The sequence below is a fragment of the Haplochromis burtoni genome, unplaced genomic scaffold, assembly GCF_018398535.1.
Source record: "Haplochromis burtoni strain Fernald_Lab_line unplaced genomic scaffold, NCSU_Asbu1 Contig_109, whole genome shotgun sequence".
Taxonomy (NCBI): domain Eukaryota; kingdom Metazoa; phylum Chordata; class Actinopteri; order Cichliformes; family Cichlidae; genus Haplochromis; species Haplochromis burtoni.
The window spans coordinates 1,017,640-1,044,272 of NW_024582470.1; the positions used below are offsets into that span (position 1 = coordinate 1,017,640).

Sequence of the window (26,633 nt, forward strand, 5' to 3'; positions counted from 1 at the left end):
CCTGTGTCCTTATTAAGGGTAAAGAAACTAGATCCTCCTCCAGGTACAGTGCGGTAGTTTACTCTTCCGTTTTCTCCGACATCAGGGTCATTGGCTGTTACCTTGACGACAGACGTTCCTGGAGCACTATGGGTACTGAGACTGACCGTGTACAGGACTGGATAGAAGATGGGCCGGTTATCATTGATGTCCACCACCGTGACCCTCACACGGGCTACTGAACTTAGACCACCCTGTAAAGGAAATGTTAAAAAATGGTTTGATCTACTTTATTTGACTACAGAAAACCCTAAAGTATCAGCAAGCTAAGCCACCTTACATGAGGAGGCACAAAGAAGAAAAGGACAGTGCTAGACTGGATCAGCAGGAGGAATACTGTATTGTGCTGTGTAATCTGCTTTTTTAACCTGCTTTGCTGCTATCAACAGCCCAACAGCTCTATAAGTTTCTGAAAGTTATTTACTGTAGGTTATCAGGATTATCCACACATCAGTTGGTGACATCACAGAAGCTACATCCATGTTTTATGTGCTGTCTTTAGCAGAAACCACAACTCGAATGATATATCAGAGCTCTGCTGACTTGACTATTGACCCATAACTGGATGCTAAACCATAAGAAGTGCTAGTTAAGTTAAACCAACGTCTCCCTCCCTTCTAGCACAATGTAACAAGGAAAACAGCATTCACTCTGTGTATTACCCCCTAGTGAAAAGTAACAATGCAGGGCTTTTAAAGGTATTAAACTATTAGAACAGTTTCATCTCCATGCCGTTGAATGCATTAGTCAATGAGTTTGCACTCATTACACTATCTCTCTTTATGAGACCATTAAAAACAGAAACAGCTGAGACAAGGGGCAGACGCGAGCTGAGTATTTGGAAATGAGCAGGTAACACTACAGGACCACGATGACTAACAATAACAAATTTACAACAATTCTTGCGTTTCTATTACCTTATGTAAGCCAACAATGATCAAGAGATTCAATGGTTTATTACATGTGCTATCGAAATAGGAGTTTCAATTCCTATTTAAGTCAATCCTTTGGGAATAACTGATAGTTTAACCTTATCCCTCTTGGAGTTCCCTCTGATTGTTTTGCCCAGCTGCCGAGGAACTGGATAGTGTCCTCATTAAACACGTCCTGTCACTTTGATCAGATTTACTCGAGTGCAGCTTTAGACTTCTTTAATTTGCTTTAACCCTGTCACTTTGATCAGAAGAAATATTACATATGCAACAGGCAACGTGTTTTGTCATGAAGCATCTTCAATCAGCTGAAATATCCCTCATCTAGCTACAGAACTAATGCCGTGACTTTCGTTGAAGTTCGAGCCTTTGACTTTTTCCGTCTCCTTCAGAAGTCTATTTCAGTTACAAATAATTAGGCTTTGATTGCAAAAACATGCAAAGCATGAGGGATTACTTCAGCATTTAATGTGCTTTTGCTTTGACTCAAAGAGGTAGCTGAAATGCTCCATATGTAACTGTGGCTGGTTAGCTTAGCTTAGCACGAGGAACACATAAAAGCGCATTTTATTTTCTCTGAAAACAGGAATTTCCAACAGAATCTCTAAGGCTCACTAATTAACACATATGTCGTTACACTTTTTCTCACATTTAACATGCAGTTCTCACATCAGGAATGTAATTCTCACCAGTCTTAACGCAGTTCTTAAAACACCTACTGCTTCTTCTTCTTCCATCTGCTCCCTTTAAAGGATTATCTACCTCTGTTTTAACCTATCCCTAAGTCTCACTGTCCATCCATCCATCCATTCGCTTCCGCTTATCCTTTTCAGGGTCGCGGGGGGCGCTGGAGCCTATCCCAGCTGTCATAGGGCGAAAGGCGGGGTACACCCTGGACAGGTCGCCAGTCTGTCGCAGGGCCGAAAGGCGGGGTACACCCTGGACAGGTCGCCAGTCTGTCGCAGGGCATCTCAACCTTGAAGAGCTTACAACGATTTTCTGCAGTTACTTACGCCATCTGTTGCTGTGACAGTCAGGTCAAACTTGTCCAGTCCCTCATCCCGGTCCAGAGCTGTGCTGGTGCAAAGTTGGCCAGTCTCCTTGTTGATGGTAAACTGGGTTGGCAATGTGTTTCCAGAGCTTGAACCCAGGTTGTAGCTTATAGTACCAAAAGAACCACGGTCCTCATCTGTGGCTGATACCTGAGGGGAAAAGAGACCAATGTAAGACAGATGCTTCGCCAGTGCCAACTAGCCTAAGAGACACATAAGGATTTCAAAACCCATCACATCCAGCAGGTCCCACAATCTGCATGAAATAAATCCTACATGTGTCATGACTATTATATACGAGCTAAGGGCCTTTCTGTTATCACAATAATGTCCCATAACACAATCACCTCATAGGCCCATACATCTGCGCTTGTCCAAATATCACACACCATAGCACTACTTGTTATGATTTCCAGACTACTATAAAAACGAGCATCTGTGAGAGCAATTCTTTTTTATATACCGCAGATTGTGGTATGTAAAAAAGTAGATCTCCCCAATGGTGTGTTTGAAAAGCTGGCAAAAGAAACCATGCATATAGAGGGGAAGAGAAGAGAAGAGAAGAGAAGAGAAGAGAAGAGAAGAGAAGAGAAGAGAAGAGAAGGGAAGAGAAGAGAAGAGAAGAGAAGAGAAGAGTAGAGTATGTGGATGTTTATGGAGTCCAGCTTATGGCTTCAAACAAGACACTAATGGATGTGAAAAAGTCAAGTGGCACACGATGGCTTTCATATCACACTGAACTATGATTCAGACTGATACACACCCCGACTTGAGAACCACTTAAATACACCTCAGAAAATTTCTCTATTTCTTTCCTCTAAACAGGTCTGCATGGCCCAACCTCAGACCCATTTGCTCATATTTACCTAACAACCTTTTTGTTTTACCACACAAACTGAAAAGCACCCACCACATAAATATACATTAACCCGTATGTGCTGACAAATTCTATTAAAACATTTATAATACCACAAAGATTTCCTTGCAAAACACAAAAAAGGAAACGGCCTGTGTTCTCTGGGGTGCTGCTTCTGACTGAAGTTCTGCACGACTCCATAACTTTGTTTGGTGGCATTTATGGTCCTTGTTAAAAGTAACATTGTTGCTCAGATGTCCAAGCCTTGAAGGTGAGCCAAGATCCAGGAGGCCTCACGACATCGCTCCCTCTCAGTAGTACAGTCGCTTCTCTTACGGTAAATCAACAACAGTAACTTACAACATCTGAAATCTTGGATTTAGGTTTTTATTTTTTTCTGACCAAGGAAGCTTGTCTAAGACACAGTATTATATAGAAAAAAGCAGCTTTTATTTTCAGACTTGGAGAATATTGGATATTTTTTGTTTAAGAAATAAGCAGTAATTTTATAAGAAAACATTTTAGAAGTTACAGCCCTGGCTAACACCTGGTCTTACCACACTCAGTGCAGCCAGCAGATTTTTGGGCTAACACTTCCTGTTCTAGTCACTGCCTACTGATGAGGACAAAAAGCTATAAGAAAAAGCTAAACCAGTGTCAGATTATAGCTGATAATTTCAAAACTTAATTATGGTGGCTGCTGTCATTCTTTTGTCTCCACACAGATCCAGAACCCAGACTACAAACAGAAAACACACAGGTTATCAAACATGGCTACAATGACCAGTCAATATACATGGTAAATGGATTGGTATTTATATAGTGCCTTTCAACTCAATTGCAGCACTCAAAGCACTTTCTACTGCAAGTCTATTTCACCAGGTCCCACACATCCATACGGTGCTTTTATCTTCACCTAAGGACTTTTATCTAACACTCACACACACACAAAACTCAAGAGTTCAGTATCTTGCTCAAGGATACAGCAACACGTGGACAGGAGGATCAATCCACCAAACTTCTGACTGGTGAACAACCTGCTCTCCCACCTGAGCCACCACCATCCACAGCCATCAATTACAAATTTCATCATATAAACATTTCTGCATTTCTTCAGATATGTATGTTTTTGTGTTGGCACAGGATTTTCCCTCCCTGCTAGCTTCTCAAAAGTCATTTCAAATCATAAAATATGCAAGTAAAAGACACGTTCCTTATGTCTGTGCTTGTTATTTAATGACTTTGTCACACATCTGAATCTTGCATTCTGGCCCAGAACCCCACAGAGGACAGGACCACCGTAGCAGACATCCGGCTCGTCTTCCTTCCAACTCAGCAACACATGTCTTCATCATTACACTTACCTATTAGCTACAGATGAACACTACCACCTTGACTCATACTGTTTCTCATATAGGAAATTAAGACATGGTAATATTAGTAGAGCTCATTTACAGTTGCTGCATTACCATGGCGAGACAGTCGTGGATTTGAGGGGTTATACTGTGCCTCTTTTTTTTGGGCTGTGTTTACACCTAAGGGGGATTTAGATCATCGCTGGGACTTCCTATTGAGTACAATGTTGAGACTATGCTATCTTCAGGATCTAGGTTCATGTCTGAATGTTCATCATATCTTCCCAGCTGTCTGTGATGGATTAGCCACCTGTGGTCACAATATTTGGGCCATTGTCCACGTGCTTGTATATATGATGAGCCCAATTTTTTCACTAATTATAATTAAACATCCATGACCGCCCACTTGGACATGTCTATATTTACCCCAAAAGGTATGTCTCCATAAAGACAGGGCAGAGGATGTTCTACCATAAGTAGGGCAACACAGGAGGTGTAATTAAATTTGCTGGGCTTATATGACACACATGGGTTATAGTATTGAAATACTCTCTCTTTTTTTTTTTAATGGACTTGGACTGGAAAAAAACCTGCACAGGGAGTTTGGGAAGAAAAAGAAGAGCAGCACATTGATTCTCCACGCACTAAAATGTAAAAACCTAAACAGTATGGTATGGATTCTTCATGCTGGAAAAATATGCAAGACAAAAACACAAGACTGTGGTAGAAAATGGCTCCAAAGCTCACTTTCACATAAACCACGGGAGCTATAAAACAAAGACTAAATGATTTGTGCTTTCATGCTGCTACAAACCGTATACAGTACAGTGGCTGTTTTATTCAAAAGCCAGTGTGTGACAAAAAAAAAATGCAGAGTTAAAACTTTAAGAATGGAGCACATGACAATATCTTTAAATGAGATGTGTAGCATCAAATCAACAATCCTGAAAAGACATGAGCTTACAGAGTCATCTCTGTCATCAGTCATTTTTTCCTCTGTCAATCCATCTGACAGTATGGCACCGTGTTTAGTTTAGACTGCACAGGCCGGCAGGATGGATGCCATAAGATATCAGAAATTCCCCCTCCAATTTGTTGCCATAACCTACAGCTCTTATCTCGACTTACAAAAAAAGTAGCACAGGTTTAAAGCCAATAAGGTAATCTTGTAAACACACACACTCGACATGTCTTCATAAATCACGGGGTCTGGTAGGCCAGAAAAGGGTTGCTGCCAGGGACGAATCGCTCCAACGAGGGAGCCTGCTCTGTGCTCCATGAACAGCCTGCTTTGCCTCTGCTTAACTACTCCTTATCGTACATCCTGGAGGTAAACATGTAGCTACATAGTAACACAAAAACAGACACCCGTCTGTACCTTTTAACATCTAAGTCTCTCTGTGGGTTTGTGCATATTTAAAGTCAAGTTATTAGAGAATCTGTTTTGTAAACAAAAAGTCCAAAAAGATTCATTTCCTTTTTTTGTGAAGCTCTATAGCCAGACACAGAATTAAGAAGCACATATGGTGCTCGATATGACATGAAAGGACAATAATAGTGGTTTTGCAAGTTGATCTTTTACATTTTAGTGGAGCAAAGAGAAACTAATGGCTGCCTGGAAGGTGGTAAATGCCTGAACTGTGGTTCACTTTGGCAGTAATGCTAAGTATACACAATTTGCAGTTAATGGGCTAAATCTTGCAAAACCGCTAATGTGGTTACTTTCTTTGGGAACGCTGATATCACACCTGACGTATGAAAAGGCAGAAATTTTTAGAGAAAAGATTGAAAAAATAAGGCAGGAATTTACTGATAGCAGCGGGTTAAGATAACATAAATCAGCCATTAGTACGAGGAACCTCATACCAGGGCTCCGTGTGCAATAAAGCCGTTTGGATGGAAATATTCAACTGAGTGAAAAAAGCAGGCAACATGGCTAAAATGTCATTTTATTGTGACTAACCTCTAGATCTTGTATGTGAAGTCCTAAATGCTTTCCTCTGAAATTCCATATTTATAACTTCCTTTCTGGCTATGAGGATATGTACCAAAAGTCTTACAGAGCACTTAGCAGTGAAACACAAAATGACTTAAAAGAAACAAAAGAAACAATGCTTCACTTAAGCATCTGAATTTGAAATGCATCAAACACTGTTACACATAAAAACACAGTTTTGATTTGCCTATGGTGCAGTCCATTGACTGACTGTATATCTGTTAAAAGGCACAGCTGAAGTTTGAAGTAAAAGCCTGCCGAGGGCGATGTGAAAAACAGTCGCGAAGAGCGTGCCGAGTATCAGATTCACCCAGGACTGAGGCTGGGAGCTTTTTTGTCCACAGAGAGCCATTCATCCTTGGCTGGGACAGTAGAAGAGCGATCACTCACCGGAGCATTAGCAAAGAGCCAGACCTCATCATTCATTTGCCTCACTCTTCTTCACAACTGTTCCCTTTTTTGTGTCCCTCGTCTCTCTACCTTTCCACTTAGCTTTTCTGTTATGCGCCTACTGTCACTCTAATTCTCTCTGAAAAAGACTGGATGTCTCACCAAGGGTCCACTTAGATGTCAGATACACGCCTCACGCTCTGCCATTCAGCGCAGGCCATGAGTGAAAGAGATTTATCTGTCAGTATTAGTTTGTGATGCAGAGACGGAGCGGTCTCCTGTCTGGGGTGTGGTGTAAGCTAACAGGTAATGTTTAATGATACCAGTGGGTCAAAGCCTTTTTCTTTAGAACTGCCCATACTTTACTTTCACACCTCAATAGATACAAGTATTACATCAGCTGACCCCATTTCAGGTTTTATATGCTCTTACTTCTGTACTAGATTATGCTTTTCCTCTTTTCACCTTATTTTATGTCCTTTCTTTCATTATACTCATGACTTTATACCTTTTGCCATACTCTTTTTTTTTTTTTGCACTCTTTTCCAACCCATCTTTTTTCATCTTCTCCAGATGTGGGCGCAGGTCCAGATAGATCCTGCTGTTCTCTGCAGTTTGTCTCTGTAAAACATCAGCTAATGTCAAAGGGAGCTTGCGCACAGCTTCTCGGACACAGCTGCGGTTCTGCCGCAACTCAGGTTCTTTTACAGCTTCTCATGAGAGAGACAGAGAGGGAGAGAGAGCATCTATAAGCTTTGATGGTAAAACCTGTAAAACACAGAGAGCTGTCCTGATCTAATCTACTTTTTTTCCCTTCTGACTAGTGCCGGGCCTGAATGTTTATAAAGCCATCATCAGTGGTTGAGTCAGACGGGCCAAGAAGAAGCCTAATATCGATGCTCTACGATGATATCACTACTACAGCTACAGTCTAACTTATTAGCTTTGGCCACCATCTCCGTGGCATTTAACTGCCACTTATTCTTAGTCATGTTTACTTATTCTCTGACAGTTTTTTCCTCAGTTACATAAAAGAAAAACTGTTGTTCTTAGGATTTTTTTTCTAATCTTCATTTTCTAGTTTGGCAAAAGTGAGATTTTATTTATTTGAAAAAAACAAGCGGTTGACTGTTTACCATGACTTTCCATGGTCTTGCTCCTTTCCTTCATTAAACTTGTTTTAAGGATGTCACTGCACTGCCAGATTACAAAATTAGCTTTAATGAGCGCGAGCATATTATAGTCACTTTAAATAATGGCCCCCACAAAAAAAACCCTCTAAAATTATACCCGTGCTTAATAAAATGGAATTTTTCTTTACATGAACAGCAGTGACCATAAAAGAGCATACTGGATCTGGAGCTAGCTAGTGAGCAGAATGCATCACTGCTGGGTAATTGCACATACGCCGAAGCTGTTTGATTTAAAAGTTATTTAAAGGTTACGCCGTGTCAGATGGAGAGAAAGCATTCATTTAACTTGTGTTGCTCTTTTTCCACTCGTACATTCCTTTGCTCTCTAGTGAGCTGCATTCCTCATATTAGGCATTCTCGAGTCTCAGAATCAATCTCTGACTTGCTGTTGCCAATGAGCTAAGGCACTATGGGTACAATTAAGATATATGGAAGGGAAGGAGCGCAGGGAGGGGAAGGTGGGAGAGGGAAATGAAGGAGGGGAAATATCCTGGCAGAAGAACAAAAGGCTGGGCTAACGATAACACGAGACCTTGAAATGGGAAAGAGGAGGATTGAGGCCTCATCTCCCTTCTCCTTCAATATCTATTCCTCCCTTGACCTTTCCTTTTCTTTTATACAGTCTCGACTCTTTTCTGCCCTCTCTCTCGCTCTCCCTCTCTTTCACTCGTTCTTTCAGCACCCTATTACGCCAAGTACTTGTTGTCTTTCATGTGGAGTTCACGGCTGGAAATGATTAGGAACATCAAACCTCTGAAAGAAAGGGAAGGGGAGGGAGGTGAAAGAGACCGAGCAAGAGCGAGAGATTGATTTCTATATTTGGAAGAAAGAATGCTATTACTATTAATGAACATAATAAGGGGTGATGGTCACCAAAAACTCTGTTTTTCCTCTGTCTCCCACAAATGTGCATACATACTTGTATACACGCACACAGCGAGGCACATTTCTAAGATGGTCCACGCTGAAAGCTTAGCAGTAAAGTGTAGCGTGGGTAGAGCTTTAGCCTGTGGAGTTTAACATGCGGACATGTGGTGTTTGTTAGGAAGTTTATCTTTGGGATGCTTCACATGTTAAAGGACACCAGGAACGCTTTACCAGTGTTGGTTTACCAACGTGCTGTCACTCCCTGCTCATATTTAAAGCTTAGCGGCAGATGGGTCGTAGCAGAAATCTGTTCCTCTGAATGGGCGGCTCACTTCAGCACTTTGAAACAACAGAATGGTGATAGGAGTGGCCATTTGGCTTCACTGAAGTGCAATTATACATTGCTTAAAATCGTGGACAAGGCAGCGCAGCCGTAGGGTTCTGCTGACCGAAAGAGATCAAGACCACAATAAATGAAATGAGTTACGATCGAGCATATGATCACACCACTTTGTGGACATGATTACTTCAGATTTTCTTCAACTTCTCTTTCACTTAAGAAGCTAGAAACAAAGGCTACTTACTCTGATACATAAATTATCAAAACAATCGGCAGTTAGTTCTGACTGCTCCGTTGACTATTTTTATATGAGGTTGTTTTTTCCCCCTAAACACACTCAGAATATTACTTTAGATTTCGATTTTTAGTACCATATGACAACGTCAGCCATCAGAATCAAACTATCAAAACATGAGTCAAGAACAACTTCGCCATCTCTTTTCTGAAAAAAGGGTTGTGAATGGAGGTTAAAAGAGAGGTCAGCAGGAGATAAAAAGCTGTTTACAGGGATGGACAGTGATAGAGGAGCACAATGTGGGATGACATCACTGTACTGGATTCTGTGGAGTGATAAGAAACGCAGGAGATTTAGATGGTAGCGATCCTATCTTGTGCAAAGCCCTGCAATCTGGCTACTCTTGTGCAATTTTACGTGCGCTGTGTTCGTGTGTCTCTGTGCCTGCCTCTCCCCCTCCCTTTTTCAAAGTGAATTCGCTGGGCTCTGACTGACAGCTGGCTTTATCAGACCTATTTTTTACTTATTGTTAAATATTTATAGCCGTTTAAACCCCATCTCAGGCCTCAGTGCACTGACTCTGACTGGTGCGGCAGCTGCTAGCAAAAGACCTGCATATCTGCGAAATACCAGACATTTTATTGTGGCTAGCTGCTAACAAGAAAGCTAATGAGGAGACCGAGGTCAGATATTAAGATCAAAGAAGGAATGTTGTGTGTGCCACCCCAGAGATAAAAAGTAACTTTAACTTTCAGGGATGTCACAGCCTCACACCAAAAATTCAGTAGTTAGTACCATAGAAAATATAAGAGATGGATGTAGCTACCATGACTTTACTCACTGGTTTCTAAAATCTATTATGAAGCCACTGTCGCCATCTTGGTTGCATTTTTTAGCACATTTTTATACCACAGATAATCCTTAATTGTTGTTTGACTGATTAATGTTACTAGTCATTAAATTCATTTTGGCATTAAGGTACCATAACTATGAGTTCTGGTGACATCTGTTTTAACTTGTGGTCATTCAAATGAGCTTATTATGCTTTTTCTTTTTTTGTCATGTTTAAAACTGTGGATGCTCACATTAAGCCAGGACAGTGTTTTAAATAAAGAGGCTACCATATATGCAAATAACCCATGTGCGCCAAAGGTTTAGGCTTCACATAGCTCTAAACATTTGATTTCTGATGTTGTCAGGTAGAGGAGATATGCTTAAGCAGCAACCTGCTGTTAAAAAGATTCTCTGTTTTTAGATGGTGAACTGAGGGGATGCACCAATACCCGCAGTAAAGAAGAAAAATAAGGATTATTGTGAACTGTGAATCATGCAACGCCACTGTAGTGGAGCCCATGAAGAAAAACATGAAGTTTAAAATAAGCATAATCATTCCTATTTAAATGGTCCTGAGCCTGTGTACAATAGAAGCTGTATGTTCTGTAATTATCAAGAGTTTTCAATATTATAGCTGCTTTTAAGCATAATTAGGGAAATCAATATTGCACCCTTGCAAATGATCCTTATTCCGCAATCAAATTCAGACATTTGTGAACTTAATGAGGCTGAGCGCTGTTATGCTGCTGATCAACAGTGTAACTGTTCTGTTTTATCTCAAAGTTATCACACTACTGCATGAAAGTAAGTTTTTCAGGGCACCGTCTTTGATTTAAGCAGTAAGGTCTGTGATACAAAGCAACCAAAGATTGTCACTTATTGTCTTTCGGTTGCAAGTTTGCTTCAAAGATGAGAAGAAAACAGTAATTAAAAAGTAGAGCACAAAGACGGATAGGCGCTGGACCGGCTCAGATGTGGGACTGTTGTCTGAGACTGTCTGAACTGTTGGGCTTTTGAATGAATGAAAGGATGAATGATTGAGAGTGAGCGGCTCACAGTTGCCTCAGGGACACCACTCTGGGTAATTTTAAATCCTCCAGCGATCAAAAACAGCAGTATGTGTTTAAGAGGATGCATCTGTGTTTCTGCTCCAGCCTTTGTCTCAGAATGGGAGCAGACGTGTGTGTATATATATAAATTTTGGGCATTTCAGCGGTTTATCCAATAAAAACATGACAAAGAGAAAGATCTTGGAATTTCTTTCTTTCTTTTTTTTTTTTTCCTGAATTGCCACACCACAGGATTTTATTTTCTTGGGTGCTGAAAGTCAGTGCCTGGAATTTGAGGGTTAGCATCTGCTTGTTGATTACTGTTTCCAATTTGTATTTTATGTTCGTAGCGCATCTGCAAGGAAACAGAGAAACAGATAGAGACACGGTAATAACATTTGGAACTAGTCATATTACCACTTTCTTTATCCCTTTAGGACATCTGCTATCATGTTAAAGTATATACACAGCAAAAAATAAAATGTATTATCAAGTGAAAACAGTATTTCGGTGCTTTGTGAGACTCAGTAAAATCAGTTGTCTGTTCTGCTGGTCATTATTTCATTGTGTGGTTTTTGCAAACTAGAAGATGTGTATTCCTATATACAGTATTTTTGTGTGCCTGCGTTTTGTGGAAAGTCGCAGTGCACAGTGAGCAGTTCTGATTAAGGCTATTGATCAGTCCATCTGTGACAGCAAAAAGAAAGCACAGAAACGAGAAGATCAATAGGTGTGACTTGATCGATCTATCATGAAGACAGCTGCTGAGGGAGTAGAAAAGGATTTAAATCTTCTCTGGAGATCTAAAAGTATTTCTAAATAAGACTCTGTCATCAACAAAGTGAAGACAAAACATCTGAAAAAAAATGTGGTCCTAAGTCAGCCATGCTCTCTTGGAAGACCCATCTCCATGTTTATGTACTCCTGGTGCGCTTATCCTGACAAAGCTGATGTTTTACAGACTTAAAATAAACGTCTTTACCACCATCTTTTCATTAGTCTCAGATGTTTAGACAAACTTTTCTAATCTCGGGCCAGCAGGAAAAACTCCTGCCCTCTCAATAATACGGTTCAAGTTCATTCACAAATAGATACACACAATGACCTCTAAACACGCGACACAACGGTTCAGGTTTATCCTCATTGATTGCACAGCTTCGCTCCACTTAACCAAAATAGTGTCTATAAGCCTCTGCAACCCTCCGCCAATTTAGTCCAGTTTCCTGGATGTGATCCCTGTGGCCACTGGACAGATTCATCGTGGCCTCATCAGTCACGTGTCAACAGTGTTTCTGCAACACTAAGGACAATGGAGGTAAATTAATTAAGACCAGATGGCAGCTAAAATAAGGCACAGTTTTGATTATGGCAACTAGATTTTAATCACAAGAGCGCCTTACCGTCAACATTCATCCATCCTAATTCGGGCTGGGCCCTGATTCAATAGTGTCATGATGAATAAAACAATTTCCCATAAGTTTTCTTTACACACTGAAAAGCTTTGTCTGGTGAGAGACATCATTAGAAAAGGGTTTTTTGATTGTTTAACGCTGCATGTAACTTTGCATACATCTGACTGATTGTGAGATGAGATATTAAAAAAAACATGGCGTGTTAACATTGTAATTTTTGACCACAGTGCCACAAACTTGCAAAACACTTATTTCAAAAAGCTTTTTTTTTTTAAATTTTAGAGCAACTTGGGAATTTTTGGATGTATCAACTGACTGTGACCACCCTATAAAAAAAATTGTGTTGTGAGCTTTTGTTTGAAAAGAGAACCCAAACATGACTCACTGAAACGCCACGCACGTCTTTCCACTACTCCCCACTCTCCACCACAAAAAGAGTCAAAACAAGGCAGATAAAAATGGCTGGCCTCAAACAGCCACAGAGGTAAACTCCAAAAATCATTCATCACTGTCCCAGTGATTCCTAGTGTCACACGCCCACAGTGCCGCCTCATTGTCCCGCTTTGCCAGATGGAAGGCTTTAAAACAAAGGCTTACTACTACGCTATTTATCTATCACTATCTCCTGCCCGTGCGCTACGACTTGCTTAAATCTAGCCAAACTGGAGTTAAAGGATTCTATACTGACATGTTTCCAATTCAAACTAAATTGCGGGTGTGTAAAATAAATCTGATTGAACCCAAGTCCTCCCTTCGGTGGAGCAGCAGTCTTCGAATCCAGTCGAAGCCTGATTTTCTTCACATAAACATTTATGTTTCAGTGTCATTTTATTTCTCAATCTGTAAACCAACACGCAGCTATGTGGGAGGTTCGCTCTAATAAGGCGGAGTGTGTTTATCATTACAAGTGAGCTGGGTTTTATTGGGGACAGACTAAACCACCTCTGTTTGCCCTCCAGGAATGGTCGCTCATAGAGCCAATGCTCATTTGACAATATTAGTTTCAGGGACGAGGGTCATTCTAAACTGTGCGCCTGTGCTCAAGTGTGCGCTAAGCGCGTCTGTCTGTGATCAAATCAGCGAGCGTCTCAAGGGTCAAAGGTGAGACAGATTTCCAGCTGCGGCTCTCTTTTTTCTCTAACCTCCAGAGACCATGTGCATTCGTGTAACAGGTCAGCCGTAATGAGACTTGAATGTGTCACTGTCAAAACAGGGGAGAGAAACACCTGTTATCTTTGTACAAAAGGGGGAAAAATGGAGACTTGATTATAGGGAATCAAATTGTGTCATATTGGGCAAAATAAGTGTGTAATCAAAAACACAGATGATGTAATTCTGTACAGTTAATCTCACTTTTATTTTTCATTTCTTTCTTTTATATTAGAGCCACACAAATCGCTCAAGAGTGCACATGCGGGTTCACTTTCCCTGAACCCCTCGTCTATGTCTGTGCTTTCTCCAAGTCGCTTCGTGTTTCCCTTGTTCTTCCTGAGGTCGGGCGGTTACTGACCTCCACCTCAGGGAGGTGATAATAGTAAAAGATAGCAGGAGCACCCCCTGAGCTTTGAGCTTACATCTGGTATTGGGTTACTCTGATAGTTGTTGACAGCAGAGAGAGATAGAGAGGGAGAGAAAATCAGAGGGTTTGTGCAAATGCTGTTGTGTGATTTTATACACAATTTTATACCAAGTCTGCATAATTTATGTAGAAATCACAATAGAGAGGAAACACGTCTGTGCACAGGGTGATGTCACGGAACTGGGGACAATAAACATTGTTTAATATTATACAAAACAGCATTTAACAAAGGTGAAATCCAGGCCAGACATCAACTAACACTCCTGTATATGACAGCCACTGTAAAAGCTCACTCACGCTCTTCCTGTCTCTCTTTCACACACACTGTACGTACACCAGTATCCCTGTGCAGCCACATGCAGAAATTAATACAAATCCTCTGATTTTTTTTTCCCATGTTCACATCAAGTTAAGTCCTGCATGTCATGCATGATAGTAAAAATTATGATTTATAAACCTTTTATAACACTTGTAGTTGCACACTACTAAAATATAAGCAATGTTCTCAGGTCTCATAAAGGCAATCTTGGAAACAACCAACAATAGGACTTTTGGGGGGGGGACACTGAAATACAACCAGATGTTCTGTAGTTGACAACATTAGTCACACATTTTACTGCACAGATTAAACCTTGATGCCTTTTGTCCAATTTGGACATTTTCTGGCCACCTGGACCCAAAAACTACAAGTATTACTTCAGTTTTATTGCAATTCATCATTGCTCTTCAGGCTTCAAACAGAAATCACCACATTGTTGAATTCGTACGGTGGTCGCTTGCCCGAAAATGTTTGTATTCTGAGGTCATGCAGACATCTGTTACTTTAGAACTGATATGCAAAGAGGACGAGAACTTCACAAGCTAATAGTAAAATTGTGTAATGTGTGTGCATTCGTGCGGATCATTTCTGCAGCTAGATATCACCCTGACCTCGTGCAGTTACCGCATTTACATTTGCATCATGCTTGTCAAACAACAGGCAGCAAAGGTCAACGGGTGTTAATACTGGACCTCAGACTGACAATGGAGCTAAGTTGATTGTGCAGTTAGTAGTAACAGACAGCTAGTATAACTGGATTAGCTTGTCAATGACCTAGCTTGAACCACAGCCAGCATAAGAGATGGGTCACTTGCAGGTTACTATTGAGGGAAACAGAGACGTTCTTCTATCTTTGTTAATGCTCATCAGCATCTGAGTCTAAAGCTGAAATGAATCACGGTCTGCAAATTTAATACTGAGAAGGTAGTCTAACGACTGCAGATGGTGCTTGTTGGTCATTTAGAAAGTTAGACCCACTACGCACCCACACGAACACACAAACTGCTGAATGATCACCAAGCTATTACATCTTAATGAATTCTATTGATTAGCTTTTTTCTGCTGAAGGTTCAGGAGACAAACTCCGTCTGCTCTACACACACACCCACACACACACACACAGTTGTGCCTAATTGACCTGCAGAGACACAAGAAGCCTCCATGTGTCTGAGTAGAGAGTATTAGACACCGCGATTACAAATTCATACACAGCCTGGGGGGGTGAAAAACTAGCTTATACTTGTTAAATTAATTTCCTGACTCTGCGCATGTGAGGTGAATATGAGGAAGTGGTGAGAAACACAGTCCTGATTCCTAAAGCACCTGTTAAACCACAGTTCGTGCAGAACCAAAGCCTGATCCGGCAGAAATGCCGTGCTTCGATGAGGCAGCCAAGTTACTCTTGGGATAAACTGTTCTGTCCAAAGGTATTTCAGCTGCTTAAATCTTCCTTATCTTTCTGTTGTTTTCCCATTGATTCAGTCCTCGTGCTTTTCATCTGTTCTCATGAGTTTCGTGAGAGGGGATTAAAGTTAATTGTTCCTTTGTGTCGGCAACTTTCTCTCTCATTTGTTTCTCTGTCCCTCTGATATTGCCGCTTACTAAAGACAGCCACTGATGACACTGATGGCTCTGTCAAGCAGCAGGGAACCTCGCAGACTGAAGCAAGCAGCAGAGGGCTTTTAATATCTAATCATACTCGGTAAACCAGGTTGTCAGTGCTGTAGAACATCTATCAAATGTGTAGAGGTGCACAAACATGCATGTGGATGATGTTCCCCACAATTATCATTTCATCCTCCACGATCAGCTCAGCCAACTCAAATTTCCAAGAAAAACAGGTTGGCTATGCATGATGCAGCCCTGGGGTCAGAGATGCAGCCAGCTCATGCTGGGAGCAAATCAGGCAAGAAAAGGGGGGGTGGGGGGGTTAGTACAGTACAGTAAATGGGGCTATTGCTGCAATTCTACAGGCGTGCAGAAAGAAGACTTAAATCAGCTGCCATCCGCACTTCATCAATCAGCTCTCTGGGAAATAACTTCTCAACACAAAGACAGACCTGAAGCACAACACAGCAAAGCAGTAGCTTCAAACAAAAACATTGTGGACAAGAACCGGGGAGACGGAGTCTGAGCCACAGATTACTCCATTGTCTCCAATAAAACGCTATAAAAGCACACCACAGGTATTCAAAGGAATGCTGAATGCTTAGACAGTTACTTTATCTGAGTGTTGGGAAACTAAAAATCTTAATTGCTTGAACAGAAGTGTGGAAGCAAAGATAAGCGGGAATAAAGATTCATTTAAAGCTGACTAGTCTCTATACAGAGACACTTTGGCTTCAAACAAAGAAATAATAAGTCTCCGGCGACTGATAAGTTGAGGGGCTTTGTCTGTCTTCATCACTAAATCTTTCCTATTATTTGTATCTCAGCTGCTTTCATCCACAGCACTAAATCATTTTCACGCCATCTCTGACATCATCATAAAAAAAACTTTGTCCATTACCTCATGTCTCAGGCTGAAAGTTTTAGCTAATTTACCCACACACAAGACGTGGAAAAAAAGTCCTAATCAATTGTAAGGACAATTGACTGCAAATCGAAACTAACTAATATGTCCTATGACTACTGATATGTTGTCATCTAAAAATCCCATATATCGGCCAAAAATTTTTTCTTTCAGATACATAAACATAGATTTCCCTACCACTGTTACAAGTAGCTATTTATTTGAGTCCTTAAGAAGAAAACATGACAATACAGTTTAAAAACACTCTTCATTTGTGAACTTCTAGTCTGTTAATCAGCCGTAACTGTCTCTGTATCTTGTATCCTTACAGTTTATGGAAGCAGCTTGCTAACCAAGCTTGTTAGCATTAGCTTATCACTTAGCACTCCGCTAATGCTAACCAAGCTTGTTAGCATTAGCTTATCACTTAGCACTCCTCCTTCTTGTTGACATGTGGCAACTTTTGTCTCTAAAAAGCCAACATTGTGCCGACCAGACTGCGTCATGATTTCTAAAGCAAGACATTGTGTATCTCAGATCTTTTTTGGCCTTTTTTTGGCCTACCACAAAGCGACAGCAAGACTTTTTGTTTTCTTCACGCAGACAGTATGCTGTTTGAAACTAGGCGACTCACACCAATCTCAATGAATAAACAGCACTAAATGTCAGAAAAGCATGTGAACTTTTCCTTTGTGACTGTATAGAAAATGGTTTACATGGCTCATGGGTCAGGTAGGAGGGCCTCTACGCAGGAATTTGCTTAGCACTCCAGGGAGTTCGGGACAGGCTGCGATGAAGACCAAATAGAAATGTTGGACACGATCAGTTGCACTGTGCCGTATAAATCATAACACACTCATCATTGCCATCCGAGATAGGAAGAAAGGAGGTGTAAACAGAAGTCAGTCAGGAGTTAAAGGGATGGAAGAGCGATTACACTAATGTGTATGATGCTGAGAGATGAGGTGATGACGTGTAGTGAAAGTGTCGGTGTCAGGATGCGTTCAGAGGAGTGGAAATTGTTACACTAAGTGTGCGTGAGGAAAAGTGCATAAGAAGGGAGGGAGAGAGAGAGATGAACTAATGTGGTGTTTTGAAGATATGAGACAGGGGGAAGAAAGACAAAGCAGCGGGGAAAGACCAGAAAGTCAAAAGAAACAGGGGAAAAGTTTGCCTAAGGAAAATGGTGGTAGGATAAACTGTTATCATTGTGTAGACTTTTATTTGAAATGTGCTTACTAAATGGGAAGACTTAACTCTTTCAGTTGTCCATTTCGGCATCAAGTTCACCCACAAAGGAGGCGATGAAGGTTAGGAGGTTTAGCTAAGAGTTAGAGGGGGGATTAGCTTCAAGTCACGGGGTAAACAGACCTCCAACACAGTGAGTCAAGGGGTTCAACGTAGGAGGCGCTGACTAAGATGCACTAAGCCACACAGTAATGGGAAATGACGGGGTCCCAGCTATCACATGGCTGGTCACACTAAAGCTGCCTAGGAGTGGGATGAGAGGGGGCGGCGGACTACGGGTGGCGCAGATTATTACCCAGTTCAAAGCAAAGTTAGAGCAAATTAGGGTTTCAGTAATGAGAAAAAAGAGCCAATATGTGAGACGAAGGAATGATGAAGATGTAGAGATACAGTAAACAAGTTAACAGCTTAAATAATAACAACCTCTAGTCATTGCTCACCTCAGACTCCCACTTTTAGGTAAAGAAAACAGGTTTAAACAGGAAATGTGCATCTGCTGTGACAGATTTGCATCCCACTGCTCCCTACTTTCCCAACCCCCACTATACCATACTCCTGCCAAAAACAGCTTCTGCTCATGCTTCCTCTCTGTTAGCTCACCCTTAAGTGTATTTACTTGACCTCCAAAAGATATCAACATGATGATATTTTTCTCACTCCTAAACTCCCTCCCTACACACACGGCTCAGATAGCAGTATCGTGCCTTAGCCAGCAAAGCTTACCCTCGCCAGGGTCACATTTAGCTCAGCTCAGCACTTACAAAGGAGAACCACATAGGGACAACTGATACAACTGCAGAAGAGAGACAGTGGCGAGAGCAGAATAAGATATAACAGCAGAAAGGTAAAAAAAAAAAAGAGACAGGGATGGAGGGGCGAAGCTTACAACAAGCTAGCTTTGGGGGAAAGGGGGATCTGTGTTATCTTAAAAGGCTTATTGGTTTTTCTCCTTTATTACACAGCACGCCCGCTCCCTGTATTAGCTGCAACACCTTAACCAACACATCCATGTATGAGGAATCACTAAGTGCTAGCATGCGCAAATGTATCTTTTTAGCGCGTTATGTAGCAGCTACATGTCCATGGGACGTTCTACTCAGCAGCAAAAGTCCAGCATGCAGCTTTATGCCCCCATGTGACAAAAGGCCATCCCTTACAGGTATCAATGAAGCATGAAAGGAGGCTAATTTCAGTGACGGAAACGACGGCAGCTGCTTGAACATGTAGAAACAACATGCCACTGTAAATTTCCATCTCAAACACATTGCTCCCAAAGGGGCCAGTCAAAACAGACCCGTCAAACTCAGTTAGCAAGCCACTATAGACACACAATGGCGCCTTGTTTGGAGGGCCAACCAAAACTTCTCCCAGGTTCCCCCTTTCTGGCCCATCTCTTCACTGACAGGGTATTCACCTTTTAAGCTGCTTCCTTTTATACCTCAGTTTCCCCTGTATTATATCCCACTCTCCTACTCGAGTCCATTTTTCGATCCTGGTCACCCCAGTCTTACTTTCATGGTCTCTCTGTCTTCTGACTCTCTTTTATTGACAGCTTGTCTCCACTGCCTTGAGCTCTAAAGGCAGTGTGTGCAATATTCTTTGCTGCGAGTAAAACCCAGAAAGCCAGGGTAATTGCCTGTTAAACTACAAACTGATTTCTTTTCCTTCACCCCATCCTTAAATCAATTTTATTTAAAGTGAATGCAATCCATCTGTATTTTTAAATCTTTACATTTCTGTCCAAGTCATCTTTATAGAAGTGTTTCAGGTTTTAACATTTTGTGCATTTTTTTTATTCTGTTTTCAGTTTTGGTTACAGTGACAGGGTGTGTCGCATTCATTTTTGGGTGTTTTTTTTTTTTTTCCACTCTCATTTTGGTTTTGTCTGAGGAAGCGAACCCAAAAATATTTCTGGTTGAGTATTATTTTATTTTCAGGGTGCACTGTGTTTCCTCTGCTGTACATTCATCCAGCAGCGGCTGCACCGCACTGCGGGAAAAAGTCAGCCAAGCTGTAAGGAAACCTGACAGATAAGATACTAATCATCATCACTGTCCTCCCACAAACACAGCACTTTTTATGATTTTTTGAACTCCTGTGTAGTTTAATTTTAATAAAACTTTAAGCTCGTTATGTTTCTGTACTGCAACAAGCTCTGAAAGCGAAAATGGGATTGTCATCTCATTTTTTTGTCTTAAACAGACCACAAGCTAAAATTGACTCCAACTCCTGCTGTTCCCAAAGACACAGCACACAACCACCGTGCACACATACTGTAAACAATGTTAGTGATGAACAGATGGGGATGTTCAGTTGTCCCCCCCTACAAAACACTAGTTAGAAAAACAGGAAAACAGCTTCAGAATTACAGTTACTTCTGAGAAGAATACTAAAATATTTAAAGCTTCTAACCATTAGATTATTCCCATGATAATAATTTTATTCTTAAGATGGCACTGATATTATCTTTCAATCAATGTGACATTAACGAGGCTGTGAAAAGTCTAAGATTTAGTTTTTATGATGCACACAACTGTGCGCTGATGCCAACACTGATATGAATATTTGCATGTGACATCATCTGGCCCTAACCCACAAAGGGACTGCCAGAAACCCTTAAAAGCAGGAAAAATCTATTAAAGCCTTCCTCGGTCGTAACCTTGCCAGGCCTTTTCAACCCCCGGTAGTTTAAATCTTTGTTTTTGCCTCTTCCATCTTCTGCATCCCACTCCCCTCCTCCTCATTTTCTGCACACTTCAGTCAGTGCCAGCCTCTGCTCCCTTTGTTCTCTACTAGGTGTGGCCGATGACAGAAGGCTAGGGGGCAGTAGACTCAGCCACTGCTCGAACACCGCTTCACTGATTTGCTGCTTTGAAGCTTTCGCTAATCTCCAGCACTCGCTGTGGCACACACTGGCACAGAGATGTACAGCCCTGAGTACATGCACGCAGGCCTTCAAACATCTTTGTGAACGTCTCTGAACAAAGCATGCAAATAGAGTTATGCTGTGGCGTGTACAATAAGAATAAACACAGAGTTCTAAAGCAGACATCTGGAAAACCAAAATCTGCAGGTGCACAATTAGGATTCATAATTAGGATTACAACAGCTTCCATTAAAGAAATAGCCCCATCATTGTGTTTTAGAAAAATGGCAAACTGAGCAGCGTCAGGTTCAGAAAACAAAGAAGGCTGAGTGGGGTCACACACACACCCAAACTCAGCTGATTACTTCACTTAAAGGTATTCATCATTAACAGTGTCTCTGAATGGGCCAGCTAATAACAAAGCACAAAAATGAGGCATAATGGTTTGCTAAAGACTTCACTTTTCTCCTACACTTAACAAATCGCATGGATGGTGTAAGAAAGTTTTCTCCCAGATAAGATGAGATTTCAGCAATTTCGAAATGTTTTCTGACAAAATTCTGAATAAAAATCTGAAGAATGGAAACTGACATCTCTTTTACTGGAACATGAGCAGAATTTACCACAGCCGAAAGCAAAATGCCAATCTGAAATAGAAACCATGAGCACCCTGTGAGTCACTGTTTCGGTATCCTTGGACACAAAAAGTGTTGCCTCGTGGCATTCTCACTTCAAAACCCGATGCTCTGATTTGCTCTTTGGCACTCGGCTGATGCAGATATCTGTCTGCAATCATCGCAGGCTGTTTTTGTCTATGCTAACAGAAATAGACACATTCAATAAAATTCATACATATTTAGATTTGTGTCATATACAGAGCTATTTTGGTATCCGACCTTCGAGTCTGATGAACCCATCCATTCTGTAATTAGAGTAAAGTCATTCTACATTTCTGCTATGCCAGACTTTTTGATTATATATGATAGGAGCTAAAATGAGCCCAAAAAGTTGCACTCAATCAATGCATCATTGCTGCATGGCACTGCACGGATTTTTCCATTACATAAGTTTCCCAGGCTACGTGAAATGTATGACAAAAACAAAGTTCTGCACAACAATGAGCCATTCCAGTTTCCTCCATATCCCTGACATGAATGTGAGTGGGTGTTGCATGAATTAAAGCACTAGATTAACTTGTCACCAATGTGCAAGCAAGATGATAACTGAATCTACAGAAAAATGGCGAAGATAATAGTTTGACAGGCATAAAATTGTAGCTTTTGCATCAACAAGATTGACATTTCTTTGCATGGTGTCCAGTGTATCCTTAAAACAATGAAGCATAACAAATTGGACAAGTGGAGGACAAGAAATAACAGATCTGAAATAAATTATCTACAGCTGATAAACAATATCAGGAAAAATATCTGACACAGGACCTGAGATTCATCTGGAGGTTCAGTCGATCCATCTGCTGCTCACTGAAGCCTCATCAGAAAAGGTCTCAGTGGAAGGTTTGCTGTCAAGAAGCCATACTTAAGCAAGGGAAACAGGCAGAAATGGACTGAAAACAGTGGCAAACATGTCCTATAGAGTGATGAATTCAAAAATGTCTGAAGATTAGAGAGAGTTCAGGGTATGTTGAACAAGTGATGTTTAGATGTGCTAGATATGCTGACTGTAATGAGTTCATGTTTTCCTGCAGGTTATTGAGTGAACTGAAAAAGAGATTTTTGGTGAATTAAATCACAAATCAAAAAGTTGGACTATCTTTCAAAGACCTTTCAGCTTTTGCCCTGGCCTTGATTCCTTGTTTGGGGTAGTTATGGATTTCCAGTTTCTTGGACCGGACACTGTGGTGTGAGACTGTCTTAGAACTGAGACAGGAAATGATGCGATAACTCAGGAACTCGCCACTATTGTTAGGACCAAAAACCGGAAGCTCTGCTCAGGACGATATGCTCAAGAACTGGACGTCTGTGCTGAAATCACACAAGAAGCACATCCACATGGAGGCACCACAGAAAGAGAACAGACACACACCCTCAAATATTCTATGTGAACATAAAGATATGCTGATGATGATATTTCCTCAAAAAATTATCAAGAATTTAATGTGTTACATTTGAGTATAAATCTGTACATTTGAGAGTCTACATATCGGACAAAGTATTAATAAGAAAGAATAAAAAGCTGTCTGCGCATGCTGAGAAAAAAAACATTGGTTAATCAAGAACCCATGAAAGAACTATTAAAAATCTGATGACGATCCAGGTGAGGTGAACCTGAGTGCATGCTTTGCAAACAGAAAGGAAGAAGTCTTTTGCCAAACTGGATTTTGCACGTTTTCATCCCCCATGCTTTTTCTGAAACCTTGTGATTGAAGACGATAACCCCAGCAGTCACTTACTCACTAGACTGACTCAACAATTGCAGTTTGCTGACATGCATTTCACACCTCTCCTGCACAGAATCAATTAAACCCTCTTACTGTATAGCCCCAGGAGAATATGCACAACCCTCCTTCTCTCATCCCATCCTCTGTCACACACACAATACGATTTCCAATGTCCAAGTCTCTGTGTTGCACACAGCACTGGTTTACACATCTTAAACTCTTTATCAACATCCCAGATTCTCCAAATTTTCTCATACCAACCGAACATAGACGCGTAGGAAACAGAATTGGTAGACACAGCGTAGAGCCTTGAAATGGCCTCAAGGAAGCCAATGCTTAGCTATGTTGAGCATGCTCTCTTTGTATAGCTTTCTCTTTGCTCGTACAGATCTGCCATCTCCATTCACTCGGCGAGCCTCATTATAAACGAGAACAAAAAGATGCATGTCAGTCGGAACATGATGGAAAAAATGGAATTACTTCATGCTACCCGCAGCTACAGAGACACTGTGCTCAAATGTGCGTGAAAGTATAAATATGTGTACATAATTGAGCACCCAACAGTGACAGCGAGACTATATTAGGCGTTAGGGATTACATGTGAAAACCAATCTCGCCCAGCCATGACCAGTGCTCTGTAAAATAATAAAGAATAAAATCTTTGCAGACAGAAGCTGAGGTGGAATGGACATGTCGTTGGTTCATTATGGGAGTACACTCGCAGGAGGACACATCTGGATTCTTCATGCAGTCATATAGTGGTCTCTTTGCATTGGGACTTATATGCAGTTTGCAGTTTGTGTGTCAAGATCCATCAACTTTGAGATAGATAATAACTGACAAAGTTTTAATGGCCTTGCTGTGACATTAATAGGAATAATATTATTATAATATTATTAGCACAAGAATTTAATATACTGCCTTCCCATTGTTTGAATTAATCCATCTATCTTAATTAATGCAGCTGTTTTTCTATCCCCCGTTCCATCTTGGTCCTGTTATCCGAGTAAACAGTGGCGACAGCAGATAATATAAACCAAGCTTGTTGTTTGCTTGCGTCTATATCCCCATTGCGAAATGATTTGATTGCTCCCTTGATAAGGTAAAGCATAATATACAACAGCTCGTCGCTGTATGTGATATTCTCAGGCTCTCCAGTCACTGATTCAGAGGAGCTGGAAGGTTGCGCAAAAGCTTTGAAAGTAAAACGAAAGAGCCTTGATCAACATGCTGCTCACATATGATGGCATTAGACACAAAACAGAATTGTAAGGAAACTTTGATTTGATTCTGAAATATAAAGACCAGGTTTAGGGTACGGTCTGTTTCTGTTCCGTCAATACAACATCTAAAGTGTACCTCCTTCTGTCAGCTCAGGGAATGCACTGCCTGGAAGAAATGAATCGGTTGTCTTGACATTAGAGTGTAGGAGGGGGAAAAAATCTCCGAAGGAATTCAATTCCAGAAAATTATTTTCAGCATGGCAGAGTTCAGAAAGAGGGGGGATAACCCTGGTACTTGGCTTACCAAAGTTAGAGCTAGGCGTGCTGTGATGTAGGTAAAGTCTGAACAGCACAGACAGACCGTACAGCAAGTGGACATGTAGTATAAACATCTAGGGCCAACGCTTTGATGCATTCTGTCTGGTTTTGGGAAAGTGGTCCTCTAAACAGCACCTTCATACCAGCACATGATCAATAGGCCTGTAAATGTTGTAGCACTGACGCTACAAGGGGCATAAAATATTGAGGCGCAAGAGTGAAACACAATCTCCTGGGATATAGCATGGAGCAGGAGGGGGGTAACCCTAGAGAGCCAGGCAGCATTATAAACTACCCTCAGTTACTCTACACCAGCGTTTGAGGGAGGAGACAAAGACAGAGAACAGAGCCTGAGACTCTATCTCGATGATTTGATTGATCTTTAATTCAGTTTGTGATTGGTTCCCTGATATCATTTTCAGCACTTCATCAATAACACTTGTGACTGTCACAGGCAGTCGCTGGTAAAATGATCTGTCCTCACAAGACAAAATACACATAAACAGACTCAAGGAGATTATGTGTAATTTGTTTACATATAAACCATTACATAGCTCGAACACCGGCTTCCCATTCAACAACCGCTGACATGACAAATTACCTTTAAGCACTCCACTTCCACTCACCCGCATTCTTACAAACACTCTTCCCAACCCTGGCTCCACATGATTTACTTGCATGTATATACACCAAATGAAGTCGAACCCAATACGCACTGTATGCAGAATACATCTAGAGCATACACTTCAGGTAACTTCAAAATGCGGCCCATTGTGCAGTAGTGGAGCTGAACTCAGGTTACTGCGGGTGTTGAATGACAACTAGGCATGAATGAGCGAAAGTTAGGCCTGAATGCGAGTCCAGCTTTACGACACGAGTAACATGATAGGCTGTATTTACGACAAAGGAAGCTGACCTCTGCTCGGTAGGAAGCTGGGTCGAGGGAGAGGAGGCAATTCAAATATGACTGTTGGAATGCGGGTTCTAGCTTGTTACAGCTTTAATCCAGTGTTTCGTATGTTTATGCGACTTTTTTTGGTATGAAATAAACACAGAAACACTGATACAACAGGCAAGTTTACATTTTTTTTAAAGGGTTGAGAAGAGACAAACCCCTTCTGCCGCACATGTTCAACTCCAAATTACACCTTTCCTGATTTACGGACTTTGGAACTGCACTATTAACCCGAATGACCCCGTGAGGATCTCCAGCAAGGACACAGAAAAACATGCTAATGATCACTTTCTCAACGAAAGTGAGACCCTTCAATCAAAGTATCAAAACCTCAAAACCTATTCAACATGAGAATAGTTTACCTTGTTACCTAATTTTAACTATTTTTGCTCTGTTTAGCAATTGACAGGTGTAGCATATAATTTATCTTCCATTTCGACCCACTGATGACAAATAAAAGTCAAAACCTTGTGTCTGTGGCAAATTTCACAGGTGCCAGTGTGTGACGTACTACAAAAGAAGTTTATGCAGGCCATCTAACCCAATCTAACAGTACATTTTAGCATTATGTGACAGGGGTTTTCGCTCAAGGCTTGAGTAGTTTCACTTCCCCTCTACATCTTCTTGGACATTGTGCGAGAGAGATGGAGCTGACAGATGGCTTA

At 41.1% G+C, this 26,633-nt stretch overlaps 1 protein-coding gene across 1 annotated transcript in view; it reads right to left on the reverse strand.

The window, feature by feature from the left end:
• Nucleotides 1–26,633, reverse strand: part of dchs1b (dachsous cadherin-related 1b) — an 83,525-nt gene that overhangs the window by 20,089 nt on the left and 36,803 nt on the right. Inside the window, exons 5-6 of the mRNA XM_005928055.3 lie at nt 1,985–2,173; nt 2–233 (exon numbers count right to left, since the gene is read on the reverse strand). Coding sequence (XP_005928117.1) covers nt 2–233; nt 1,985–2,173 — 421 coding nt within the window. The remainder of the gene's footprint in view (nt 1; nt 234–1,984; nt 2,174–26,633) is intronic.